Source organism: Manis javanica, chromosome 11 (assembly GCF_040802235.1).
Source record: "Manis javanica isolate MJ-LG chromosome 11, MJ_LKY, whole genome shotgun sequence".
NCBI classification, from domain to species: Eukaryota; Metazoa; Chordata; class Mammalia; order Pholidota; family Manidae; genus Manis; species Manis javanica.
This window is the reverse complement of record NC_133166.1, coordinates 87638993-87652818: the sequence shown is the minus strand read 5'-3', so window position 1 is coordinate 87652818 and position 13826 is coordinate 87638993. Positions and strand designations below refer to the sequence as shown.

Sequence of the window (13826 nt, the reverse complement as noted above, 5' to 3'; positions counted from 1 at the left end):
TATAACCAATGGGTGATATTAGAAATGCATGCTTTTGGGTCTCACCCCAAGTCATCTGAATCAAACTCAGAATGAGGCCTATAATCTGTGTTTCCCAATAATCTGTGTTTCCCAACAGGTCCTTCAGTTGATTCTTGTGTGTGAAGTTGGAGAACCCACTCTTGGGAGTCATTCAATTTTGGGTTTTGTTAGCTGAGCAGCAAAATCTGAGAAGAGAAGATTCAGATATCTGGGTCTGACTAGCATTAAACAGAACAGCTTTTTGTACTTATCTGTTGATGTTGAAAGACTATAAATAAACACATTAGAACACTAATACAGCAGGTTGGCTCATTTGATTGCCTTTGGCAGTAGTTTTCCAGTTGCGGGTTGTGAAATCAATTCAGTGGGAAGCCTCCAGCAGCCAAGATTGTAGAAAGGGAAGGGAAGGAGAACATAAGAATTTATCACATGTAGTAAAAATATGTATTATGATTCTGTTTCATTTGCACATATTTGTACATAAGGTCCCACTATCACATATTTTTCTTTACTGTGGATTAGGGGTTGGGGACATAAAAGGAGTAGCAGATAAATTGTAGAGGAAGGAACATTGGATTTGATGTCTGAAAACTTGGATTTGAGTTCCTCTGTTATGAATTTTGTCAAAGCCCTATGCATATATCATATATCAGTGGTACTCAACTGGGGTTGATTTGCCCTCTTGGGGACATTTGACAACCTTTTGAGACATTTTTGGTTGTCACAATTGGGTGGGGATAGGGTGTTACTGTCATTTAGTGGGAAGAGGCTAAGGATGCTGCTAAACATCCACAGCATGCAGGACAGCTCCCCAAACAGAATTATCTGGCCCAAATGTCAGTAGGGTCAGTTACAAACTGTGGATTAAATGATAACATTTAAAAATTGTAAATTTTCATATAAGGTACATAATATTTATTATATTAAGATAATTTAAAGATTTTTAAAAGATTTATGTCTATTATCTTTCAAAGATGATTTTTATCATGAAATAGCATATAGGGAATATAAAGGAAATTGGAGCAAATTTGTAAGATCTTGTGTAAGTTATTTACCTGACAGAATTATTACAAGAATTAGATAATTTCATATGTACTAATTAGATACATGTCCCAAAAGCCTGGTATTCTATTTAAGTAGTGTTTTGATATATAAAAATGGTGCAGATGATAGAGTATTTGTATAAGAAGTGATTTTGTATCAAAACAAGACGCTTCAGAGAAGCTTGTATTTAAACACAGTATATTACTTCAATCCAGATTATTTGACAGATTAATGTAGTTCTGTGTTTGTCTATGTTCGCCAAATATAAAAAATGTAGTTGCCTATGGCTTTTAATCAGAATTCCAGGCTGCAAGGTAATGATAATCAGTTACAGAAACAAGCAGAAATGGCAAATTTTGAAGGGATAGTCACACTTCCCACCATATTTGCTAGCTCTTTCTTAAACCTATTAATCTCTTAAACTCATGGTCAGAAAAACAAGAAACCACCTGAACCAGAAATCCCATCATAAACAGTTGTTGCTAATAATTTATGAAAGAATCTGTCAGTACATTTGAGCCAGTATCTTGTCTAGGACTACTTACCCACCACTCCTTCAGCAGCAAGATGTGATAATTTTCCTGTGCCCTATGACTTTCTACCATGTATACCTTACTTGTAGACAAGGAAGGGGTTAGTATAGGCCCACTGTATAATTGGAAAATTAACTGATCTTGGACCTCAGGTTCTAAGGATTCCAAATAAAAAAGATTATCTGTATTTCAAATATGCATTTTACCCACATTAAATTGAAATCAGCTTTCATTCCAAACATCCAGTGTAGTCTGCTAGTTAGAAAAGGCAGAAACTTCATTGTTAAGGTCTGAGGGTGGAGGTTGGTATACATTCCTTCTATTCATCCTTTTCATCTTCATCAACCAAATATCCAGTGTTTTATACAGCCCTTACTTCATATCACTGCTTTAAGATCTTTACATACAATAATATTTTCTTCTTGTGCCACTTCTATAAGAGTAAATACTATTATTCTGCCCATTTCTGGATGATAAAACTGAGGCACAGAAATGTTAACTTGATGAGGGTTACACATTTACTGAGTGGTAGAACTAGGATTCAGACTCAGGGCATCTGGCTCCAGAGTCTATGCTCTTAACTACCGTGCTCCATTGCCTATTTATATTCATATAACAGTTGACTTGCAGGGTGGTTATAATTAAATCACACTTCATGTGCCTAACACTTCACATGTGTTAGGTATTCAATAAATGAAATATTATCATATATTCTTATTAAACACAACTAGAAAGAGTTGGCAAAGCATGACTTTTAAACATTTCTTTAAAAAAACTAGAAATTATATATCTAAATCAGAAATGCATACTTAAAATTTTTTTTCCGCCTAATGAGAATAGCAGTTATATTGAGATGATCATTTTTTTTGCCTTTGTTCTATTAACCTGGTGTATTATATTGATTGATTTTTTTGTATGTTGAACCAACCTTGTATTCCTGGGATAAATCCCGCTTGGTATGGTATGTAGTCCTTTTAATATGCTCCTGGATTTGCTTTGCTGGTGATTTATTGACTTTTGCATCTATATTTATAAGAGATAACTGTTGTATAGTTTTCTTGTGGTATCTTTGTCTGGCTTTATCTTTTCTTGAATTCATTCTCTACCCTCTGTGCCCTCATTATGGAAGAGGCTTTATTTTATTCAATTATTTCTGCCCTAGGTCAGAGGTCAATTTCACTGCATAACTGCAGAAAGTCAAAACAATCAGGTGATTGTGGGGGCTCTTAAGATATTCTGGGTTTTGACAGTTCAGGGTAAATGATCCCTAGCATAGGATATTTAATAAGGCACATACACTTTGCAATACTGTTATGGTTCTTTTGAGTCCTACTGTTAATAGGGTGGCTTTACTTGTTTTCAGAGTTATTAATAGCCCTTGATTTCAAGGCTCGTAATTTCCAGAGGCAGAATTTCAGATCTACTCCAAAATTCTCTCTTTATTATAACACGTGGTCTGTTCATCGAGAAATGGGATAATGATATTTATTGGTATTAAGATGAAAGTTAGTGGTAATGTATGTAAAGTGGTCTGGTTTACTTAAGGAATCACTCAACAACTGTGACATGTTAATTTTCTCCCATCTTCTGTCTTCTAAATTGCTCCCAAATGGTGTGATGCTCTAAAGTCCAGAATTTAAGTTAGGATAACATTGCTTTTTTCTACCTCTTACTTATTCTTACCTATTTCATATTCCTTTTCCTCAAAATCAGGTTCAGCATTCAAGTAGAGTTCTGATGTCTGATGTGCTTTCTTTTTTAGTCTGCCTATAAATGTTACTAGTGAGCATAATATTCTGCCTGTTTACCATCAAGATAGAATCAATGGCAATGAGGGAAAACTGAAAGGGAATACTGAAATTACTCATACTTCTGGGGTAAACACCAAAGCTATTCCTTTCTTGACCTAGGTCAAGCTCTCCTAGTAAAGAAACTCTTCTAACTTGTGCCCTTAAGGATTCTGCATTTTTATCTTTTGGATACCTGTAAAGTATTCTTCCTTTTTCTTTTTCTTAATGCCGTACAGCTCTCACCCGATACTTAGACTAGTGGCCTGGAAAGACATTGGTGGTGGTGGTGGTAAAGCAGAGTTTTTGTATTTTGCTGCCCTTTGATTTTTACCCCGCATCGTAAATTAAGCCAGTGATAATAGTGAACCTTACTATAAGTCATAGTACACATAGTCATGTGAATATGTAGTATTCACATAGTACTTACTTGTAGTACTGTATATTCAGTTTGGTACACATCTAGTACAAGTAACTTTAGTGGAGAGCTTTATTAACAAAAGATATATGTCATTAAAAATTTTCAGTAATTTTGTAATTTCAGCGGTAGTCTTATTTTAAGGTAGAGAGAGTTCAGCAATGAAATCACAGGAATTGAATCCTGGGCATATTTTTATAGATTCGAACAGAAATTATATATTAACACGAGCCTGAAACCAAAAGAATTTTGTAATTTGAAGTATTTTTTTTTCTTCTTACCTGTAATGCTTATGTTATTGCTTGGGACATCCAGAAGCTGCTGAAAATGAGGGTAATGAATAAAGTCTTTGTTTCTCTTAATTAAGGCAATTGGAAATACCTGAGCCAGCAGGAAATACCTTGCAGTCAGGTACACATAGACATGCCTCTTCATAGATAATGGACAACTAGTTCCACAGGTCTGAAACAGGAAAAATCATCTTTTTTAATTTTGAGCACCACGTGACAGGATTGTTATATTAATAAGTTACCTGCAGAGCAGTGACAGTGTCCTAATGGATAGGATTATACAACCTTTAGTACTTCAAGAAATATTTCCTAATGAATACCCACATGTACATTACTTGTGTGAGATGTTTCTGAGATGATCCATACATTAAGGGGAGACTTTTGTTCAGGCTTTATTTGAGGACAAATCAAAAGTAAAGGCACAGTCTATTCCATTTTGGTCTAAATTTCAAAAAAAGAGATGGAAGTTGTCCAGCTAATTAGAGACTTTTTTGGATCATTCTAAGTTCTGACTTGACCTGTACAAATTTTAAAAACTTTTCTCTGAATCATTGTTTATTAACTCTGGAAAAATTTGTGATTGCTGCTGAGAGTAAATGGCAGAAATCTCCAGTTTCCTTTGATGGAATGGACTGGTTGGTAAGACATGTATATTGTTCTAATTAGTCTTTTAGGTTTGACTCTTAAAATGTCACCGTATGTATAGACAGATGAATCAAGGTCATTCTACTTGGGGAGTCTTGACTGTCCTCAAATTCTTCTCCAGAAGTAAGGGAAGGACTTCTACCAGTTGTTTTTGTACCACTCTCTATTGAATGAGAGAGGCAGCCCAGAATAGTGAAAGGAGCATGAGCTTTGGAGTTAGACAAGTTTGGAGTTAGACAAGACCTAGAGTTTTGGATACTAGTTTCACCAACTAGCTCTGGAAATTGAAAGTTAATTATCTGAGCATGTATACATTGGTAATAATGATGACTATACTTTAGGACTGTAGGTAGTATTATAAAGTATAATATATAAATTAACCTGTGTAAAGTGTCTGGTACATAATAATGTGCTCCAAAAGTCATAGGTATTATTGTAATCATACTATAGAGAGAGCTAAAATTGCTTTGAGTCATTTTTAATTTTCATGGAAACCTTGCGCTTGTGGAGATTTGTGAATACTAGTTAACAAGTACTTGAGTGCCTCCTGTGTACAAGGTACAGTGAGTGATTAATACAGAAGAAAATTAATGGTCATATTGTCAAATGCAAACAGCTGTCTGTTTACAGAGTCTTATCTGCAGATGGCTGGGTGAATCTTTTCCAAATGGAAATGGAAATATTACTGTCTCACAATAACTCTTAGAACATAGATGAATTCCTAAGTCCCATCCTGTAACACCCCTTATACAAGATTCTCTTTCAAGAATGACATCTGCACACAGAACTAAGAAAGGCAGGGTAGCACTTTTTTTTATCATCTGGAGTCTTGGCCTCAAACCCCATTGGAGAAATAGAGTTAGCTAGGACTGAATTATAGGTCTTTACCTCTCTAGCTGCACAAAAAGACCATGCCTTTCAATAAGAAACAAGAAACACAATAGACAGAGAAAATGTGGCCCAGTTAATGTCTCTGAAATGAATTGTAGCAAGTTCTCCATTTCCTTGAGGGTGGTGTTAAAAATTAAGATTCTGATTCAACTTTGGGAGGAGAATTAAAGATCTGGGAAAGAGAAGAGACTTCACTGTCTCTTTCAGCCATGCCAATATATAATTAAGCATGACATTTAAAAATAAACAAAATTATAAGATCACTAGAATAAGTTTCTGAAATACTCAGACTTTGAAAACTTTGGTGTTTGATTTTGGGAACATATAAGGACTATTATACTTTTGTGCAGTTGGTATTTGGGCCACAAAATGGGTAAAATACTTTAGGAATGGGTCACAGCATATGTTTTGTTTTAAATTTTGTTCTTAAAAATCATGTATGCTTTATAAATATATAAAGCTATTTAACTACTGATAAGAGTGCTTTGAATTTCTTTCTTAAAATGTTATTTTTATAGATCTTGGATGTAAGAAATCTGAATATCTAGAACAAAAAAATATAAATGAAGTAAGCTGAATTTGCACATGTCCCAACCAAATCTATAGACTAAATACCTTCTATACTTAACTTAAAGGAATTGGTAGGTTGTATTTTAAATTTAGCCTTAAAGCTAAAAATTGCTGTAAGAGTTTCTCTTAGAGAGCATCTTCAAGAATAGGATAAGGGAAAAAGACAGGATAAAAATGTACCAGTAGTTATTTCTGGGTGATGGGGATCACGACCACTTTTAATTGTCTTTATTACTGTGTGTTTTGGATTCTAGAAAATGGGCAAGTATTGCTTCTGTAATTAAGAAAAAAGGATTTGTCAAGAAACATTTATTGAATACATGTTCTAGGAAAATGAACATGAATAAAACATATAATCCCTGCCTGTGAGGTGGAGCTAAAGTCAGGCATATAAGTAATAGTACTTTTGTATTTTTTTTGCATTGTGCAAATATATCCTCCCCCTGAACAATACCAATAATAAAAATACCATCTGATTGTGATGCAGTGTAGAGTTAAAACTTTAAGTGAGGGAGAAAAATACTTTTGAGGACATTGAACAGAAGAAATGAAATATGAATTGCGTCAAACGATATCACTAGGTAACTGGAAGGGAAGAAGACTATGTGAAGACAGAATAAATGTGTATAGAGATTGAACAGATTGACATGTTCAGAGAACTGCTGGTAGAGCTGCATGTGGGTGAAGCGTAGGTTATAAGGAAGAATGGTGAGAGGTGAGGCTGGCAAGGTGAGTAAGTAGCAGATCATGGCAGGTCTTTCTCATCCATGGTAAGGAATTGATATTCAACTCTGTGCTGCAGAGAGCCCATCAGTGATCTTATGTAGGAGCAAACTTGGGACTTGCCCTTTCAGAATACCAGGTTAAAGATGATGTGGATATTAGATTGGAGAAGAATGAAACTGAATTCAGGAAGTTCAGGCAGGTGAATGTTTAGCAGATGAGGCAAGGAAATAAAGGGCATGAATTAGGACAGTGGTAATGGATAGAGAGGAATAGATGGATTTGAAAGAAATTTAAGAGCTAGGGTCTGTAGGATATAGTGATAGTGGGAATTAGGGAAGAAAGAGAAGTCTAGAATGATGACAACGTTTCTGAGTTGGATGCCTGGGTGAATGGGTATGCCATTAACAACAAAACACACACACAGCCCAAACGAAAAAAGAATTGAAACGAGAAGTAGGAACAAAAAGGTTTTTTGGCTCTTTTAGGATATCTAACTGTACTAACGTGTGGGCTGTAAGAGTCAGCTGATCTGTGGGGAGTTACCTGGGTTGCTGGAGGATGTGCTGGGAACTGTGGTAGGCTGCAAAGTGCCCCCTCAAAATATATCCACAACCGAAAAATCTCTGTAACCTGTGAATGTTACCTCATAATGGCCCAAAATGGTGCAGGGCTCATCTTTATAGATGTGATAGGGAGATTATCCTGGGTTATCCAGGTGAGCCCTAATGCAGTCACATGTGTCCTTATAAGATGGAGACAGAGGGAGATACCACACACAGAGAAAATGATGTGAAGATGGAGCAGAGAGAGGTTTGAAGATGTGGGCCTTGAAGACTGGAGTGATGTGGCCGTAAAACAAAGAATGCTGGGCAGCCACCAGAAACTGGAGAATCCAAGGGGTGCATTCTCCCCAGACTCTAAAGGGAGTCAAGGCCTTGCTGACATCTTGATTTTGTTCTGCCTTCAGACTTCTGGCCTCCACAGCTATGAAAGAATGCCTTTCTGTTGTTACAAAGTTCAGTTTGTGGTAATTTGTTACAGCAACCATGGGAAACAAATACAGGAGCCAATAGCCTAGAGTTTATAAGTAAAAGAAATGGATATGAGTGACTTCATCTTAGGGAGGACGCATGGTCTGGGGAAAAGAGGAAGGAGGACAGAAGTTTCTGTTATCTGACACCATCCAGAAATGTATTATTTTGGATTAGAGAGTATTTCAGAAACTGAATACAAAACCTTGTAATTGCTCCTTTTTTACTGATAAAAATGTTTTTGGTGGAATACTTTAATTTCCTTTGTCTTTTGTATAAAATCTTGAACCATGTTGGTAACTCCTAAATGTATGTCCTTAGTGAGTATACCTTACTTAGATTCTAGTCTTGTGACTCTGTCCTCAATATCTGGATGTTACTCCAAAGTAACATTTTGCTCCAAAGCAGAGACTTAATATTAGTTTTCTTTCCTAGGTCCTCTGTTACTAGATGATTATCAAATCCCTTCAGAAGTTTTCTGAAGACTGTTATTCCCCATTAATGGCCAGGCTTATAATCATCTCACTTTAGTTTTCTGCAGGAGACTTCTAGTTACTCTCTTAACTGCAGGTGACCCTTCAAGAGTTTTATAGACTAGTCTTCTTTAAATAGCAAAATCAATGTGTTATCAAATCTAGAACAACTCACTATTGTATCTTAATACAGTCTGAATTCTTTCTTTCTGGGTGACAGTCAGATGACCCACAAATATCTTACACTACTTTATTAACATGCACATACTTTTTCTGGCTTCTCTTCTAATCAGGCCAAGTTCTTCATGCAACTCACTGAGCTGGATTGAGGAATGGGCCAGCTGGGCCTCTTCTCAGAATTCTGAAGGTTCACTGGAAATGAAACAAGGTGCAAAAATTGTTTTCTAAAAATCCACTCACAGAGAGTATTATATGTGCCTTTAGGAAATATTTTTATAAGCTGTTTGAGCTAGAGCTTGAGACCACCAAAGGGCATTCAAAACTGCCTGCTGAGGTGAGTAATTCAGATTAAGGCCAGGGCCTTTTGCTGAGTCAGGACTCACAAATTTAGGGCCAGAGACATGGGGAACAAAATAAATGAAGAAGTGGAACTATATCAAACTAAAAAGCTGTATAGCAAAGGACACTGAGCAGAATAAAAAGTCATCCTACATTATGGGAGAATATATTCATAAACAATTCATCTAATGGGTTAATATCCAAAATATATAAAGAACTCATATGCCTCAACACCTAAAAAACAAATAACCTAATGAAAAAATGGGTGGAGGATATGAACAGAAACTTCTCCAAAGAAGAAATACAAATGTCCAACAGGCATATATAAAATGCTCCACATCGCTAATCATCAGGGAAATGCAAATCAAAACTGCGATAACATCTCATACCAGACAAATGGCCACTATTCAAAAGACAAGAAATATGTTGGCAAGGATACGAAGAAATAGGAACCCTCCTACACTGTTGGTGGGAATGTGTATTGGTGCAACTACTGTAGAAAGCAGTATGGATGATCCTCAAAAAACTAAAAATAGAAATACCGTTCTATCCATCAATCCCACTTCTAGGAATTTACCCAAAGAAAACAATCCCTGATTCACCCCTATGTTTATTGCCACACTGTTTGCAATAGCCAAGATATGGAAGCAACCTAAGTGTCCATCAATAGATGAGTGGATAAAGAAGATGTGGTACATACACACAACGGATTATTCAGCCATAAAAAGAAAAGAAATCCTGCCATTTGCAACAACATGGATGGAGCTAAAGGGTATTATGCTCAGTGAAATAAGCCAGGCAGAGAAAGACAGATACTGTATTTCACTAATTTTGAAATATAAAAAAGCCAAAAGCGCTGGAACAAAACAGTATTAGACTCATAGACCCTGAGAAGTGACTAGTGGTTATCAAGAGGGAGGGGTTGGAGTGGGTGGGTGGCAGGTGAGGGGGGATAAACAAGCACAATAATTTGCAATCACAATATAAGTTGGTCATAGGAATGGTAGTACAGCATGGAGAATATAGTCAATGATTCTGTAATATCTTACTATGTTGATAGTAACCACACTAGAGGGGGTGAGGATTTGGTAATATGGGTAACTGTTGAACCACTGTATTGTATATTTGAAACCAACATAAGATTGTATTTCAATGATACTTCAATTAAAAAAAATTTATTACTTTTTTGGTTCCTGGGAAACCCACAATGCTTAAAAATATGCGACAAAATGAATTTATTGGGGGAAAAAATTACAGTAAAAAACAAGAGACATTTAGGGAAATGGTAAATTATTATAAGAAAAATCTGGTATTAAAAAAATAACACCTCAGGACTTGGGGAAATCACTTTTAATAACACACTAAATCACCAAATTGATATAACTAATTTAAAAAACCTTAGATGTGCATGGAGCTGGGCTGGAATCAGGAGGCAGGTCAGGAGGACAAGAGGACTATTTGTCCTGGTCCTCAAGCCTGACACAGCTTAAAATTAACTGCTATTAGCCAAAAGCTGGGAACAACACACATGTTCATCAGCATGTGACTACATAAATAAAAGGTGGTTTGTCTGCATAGTTGAACACCGCCCAGCTATAAAAAGGAACAAGTTACTCATACAGACGATGTGTTTTAATCTCAGAACTGCTAAGAAGCCAGACACAATAAGGTGTATGCTGTATGATTCCATTTATATGAAATTCTAGGAAATTCAAACTCATCTATTTAATTAAGTAGATCAGTGGTTACCTGGACCTGGGGGCTGCAAAGGGTAGAAGGAATCACTGGGGTAATGGAAATATTCTGCATTTTGATTGTGATGGAGGCTGCATGAGTGTATACAACTGTCAAAACTCATAGAATTCTATACTTTTAAGTGAGAATGGTTCATTGTATATAATTTAAAACTCAATAAAGTTGATTCCTGAGAAAAAAAATTTAGGACTGGAGATGAATTAGGCAGGACCACCTTAGGAGGCATTGAGCACATGCAGCTGCCTTCCTTCTATCTGCTTTGGCTTCTTCAGATTTCAGCAACCTTCAGGCTTCTCTCTGAATAAGTGTTGAACACATATTTTTAAAATGTTGTTTTGAAGATGTTCATTATTAGCCTGCTCAGGTTCCCACATGTTTTTCTCTGGTCTTGGAACTTGAAATACTTTTTCTTTTGTTGCCTGTGTATATGTGTGTGTGCACATGTGTGTTTTCTTCTTTCCTGTTCAGAAAAATGTGTTCTTCCTTTGTATTAGAAGACGTTGAGTCTAAGATATTTTTACATCTGTGATTTTGTAATTAGAGAAAGTTCCTGCTAAAACAGGAGCAAATGAGCACTGTTTAGATCTCCAAGTGTTTGGGAGGTTTGGGTAGGTATGGAGTATGGTTCTGTACCTGTATAAACTTAAACTTTTTGGAGGAAAAAAGACATAAAAAAGGAAGTAGCAAAGTATAGTAAATAAGTTGTGGAAGATATGCCAATTTGGTATAACAGTTGCTGTTTTAGGAACGAAAGAGATTATTCAGAGAGGTCAGGTTCATGAAGAATCTAGGAACTTAAACTATACTTAGATAATACAGATTTGAATAGACAAAGGAGAGTTAAGCATAGTCCTGATTAAAATGCCATTTTGATTTTTTTGTGATTTACTCATGTGAGAAAGGTATGTGAGCTAGGGAGGTAACCTATAACTAATATTACCAACTGACCTAAAGAAAGTCAATCTTGCAGAAATTTAGAGGCTCTTCTGTTCCTTACTTTTATTTCTGTACCTTTAACTTCTTATTAGCCAGTAAATCTTCCAATTTGAGCCTAACAAGTTTAACCTTACCTTTTAATAGATTTATTTTCAAGGTAGGGACATACTTTTTTTAGACCACAGAGAAGAACGATAAAGTTTTATGGTGGCAAGTTTTCCACTAAGCACTTTACATGCACTTAATCTCAGTTAAGGACTCTATAAAGTATTTAACATTTTCCCCCTATTTTTTTTTTTTTTTGAGAGGGCATCTTTCATATTTATTGATCAAATGGTTGTTAACAACAATAAAATTCAGTACAGGGGGGTCAATGCTCAATGTACAATCATTAATCCATCTCAAGCCTAATTCTCGTCAGTCTCCAATCTTCTGAAGCATAACGAACAAGTTCTTACATGGTGAACGAATACTTACATAGTGAATAAATTCTTACATGGTGAACAGTACAAGGGCATTCATCACAGAAACTTTCGGTTTTGATCACGCATTATGACCTATAACCAATCAGGTCAAATATGAATATTCGTTTGATTTTTGTACTTGATTTATATGTTGATCCCACATTTCTCCCTCTATTATTATTATTATTTTTATTTTTAATAAAATGCTGAAGTGGTAGGTAGATGCAAGATAAAGGTAGAAAACATAGTTTAGTGCTGTAAGAGGGCAAATGTAGATGATCAGATCAGGTGTGTGCCTATGGACTAAGTATTAATCCAGGCTAGACAAGGGCAGCAAGACATCCACGGATGCAGAAGATTTCTCTCAAAGCAGGGGGGATGAGGTTCTGAGCCTCACCTCTGTTGATCCCCAAATTCTCACCTGATGGCCCCTCTGCGACTGTGCCTGTCTTAGGTTGTACCTCCCTTGAGGAATCTTACCCGTCTCTGGCTAACCAGTCATCTTCCGGGGCCATACAGGGAAATGTAAAGTTGGTAAGTGAGAGACAAGCCATATTGTTTGAAGAGGTTAGCTTTTTACTTCTTTGCAGATTTGTGCCCTGTGGCTTCTATGCCCAGCACTTGTCTCGAGGTATCTTTACCACCTGGAGGAATTATGATACTCGGTAAATTCGATATGAGGCACGAATTCTATTTAAGGATTGTAATTAGGAAGGAAGAAGAAAAGCTATAGATGTAGCATATGGAAGGAAACATGGGAGGATTGATTATTTCTTTGACATATCTTCTTGTAGAGTACCTTAAGTATGTATAGGTTTTAAACTACTAACTAATTTGCACACACATATTAACATAATAGGAATACGGTGACATAAACAAAGCAAATCTATAATTACTATCCATCTCCAGTGAAGCCAAGAAAACCATTTAGGCACCCTAGGCATTTGTGAAAATTTATCTATGATATGATGGATATTGTCCAACTGTACTTGAACAATCAAATTAAAGCAGCCCATTTCTGGGATCTGTTCACATCCCATATGTTCTTTTAACCGTAGATAGTCTATAGTCATGAGATTTTGGAGTGCTACACCTTGCACCCCTCCCAACTCCTGGTTGAGTTCCAACAGTACAGATCCGGTCAAATTCGTTGTCTCACTGTATGCACATGCCAGCCTAGACATCTCCCTCCTCATTCCTATGGCAAGTCCAGGAGACGGTGGGCTGGATGCCGCCACAACTGCAGCATCATCCGGATCCCTGTGGAGGCTTTTTGATGATCATCCCCCAGCACAAGTCCTCCAGAGAGTGCTGATGCCGGAAGCTCCTCCTCATATCGTATCTTAGTTCATTTTCTGCATTTTCCCCCTATTTTATAAATGGAAATTGTACACTGATAAAACAACCAAAGACGCCTCACTTTTTTTTTTTAGGGAAATGAAATCTATCTTTATTATTGTTTTCTAATTATCTTATTTTTTATCTAATTGTTATCTAATTATCTAATTTACTTACTTTGTGTAAAATTTCTGAACAATACAAAAATAAATACTTTAAAAAATGTACATTTCATGTAATTCAGTCCCTACAGATAGCTAATCTTAAGATTTTGGTATGTACCTTTCCAGACATCTTTATCTACATACATAATATATTTTTATTACCTAAACACATTCATATCTTACAAGTATTTATTCTGCAACTGGGTTTTTGTCTCTTCACC

At 36.1% G+C, this 13826-nt stretch overlaps 1 protein-coding gene across 4 annotated transcripts in view; it reads left to right on the top strand.

The window, feature by feature from the left end:
- Positions 1 to 13826, top strand: part of ABL2 (ABL proto-oncogene 2, non-receptor tyrosine kinase) — a 137871-nt gene that overhangs the window by 65194 nt on the left and 58851 nt on the right. Inside the window, exon 2 of one of the 4 annotated variants that reach the window (XM_037022407.2) lies at positions 8723 to 8817. The exons of the other annotated variants lie outside the window; for them this stretch is intronic. Within the exon in view, the coding sequence (XP_036878302.2) occupies positions 8808 to 8817 (10 nt within the window). The 5' untranslated portion in view covers positions 8723 to 8807. The remainder of the gene's footprint in view (positions 1 to 8722; positions 8818 to 13826) is intronic. 4 annotated transcript variants of the gene reach the window in all.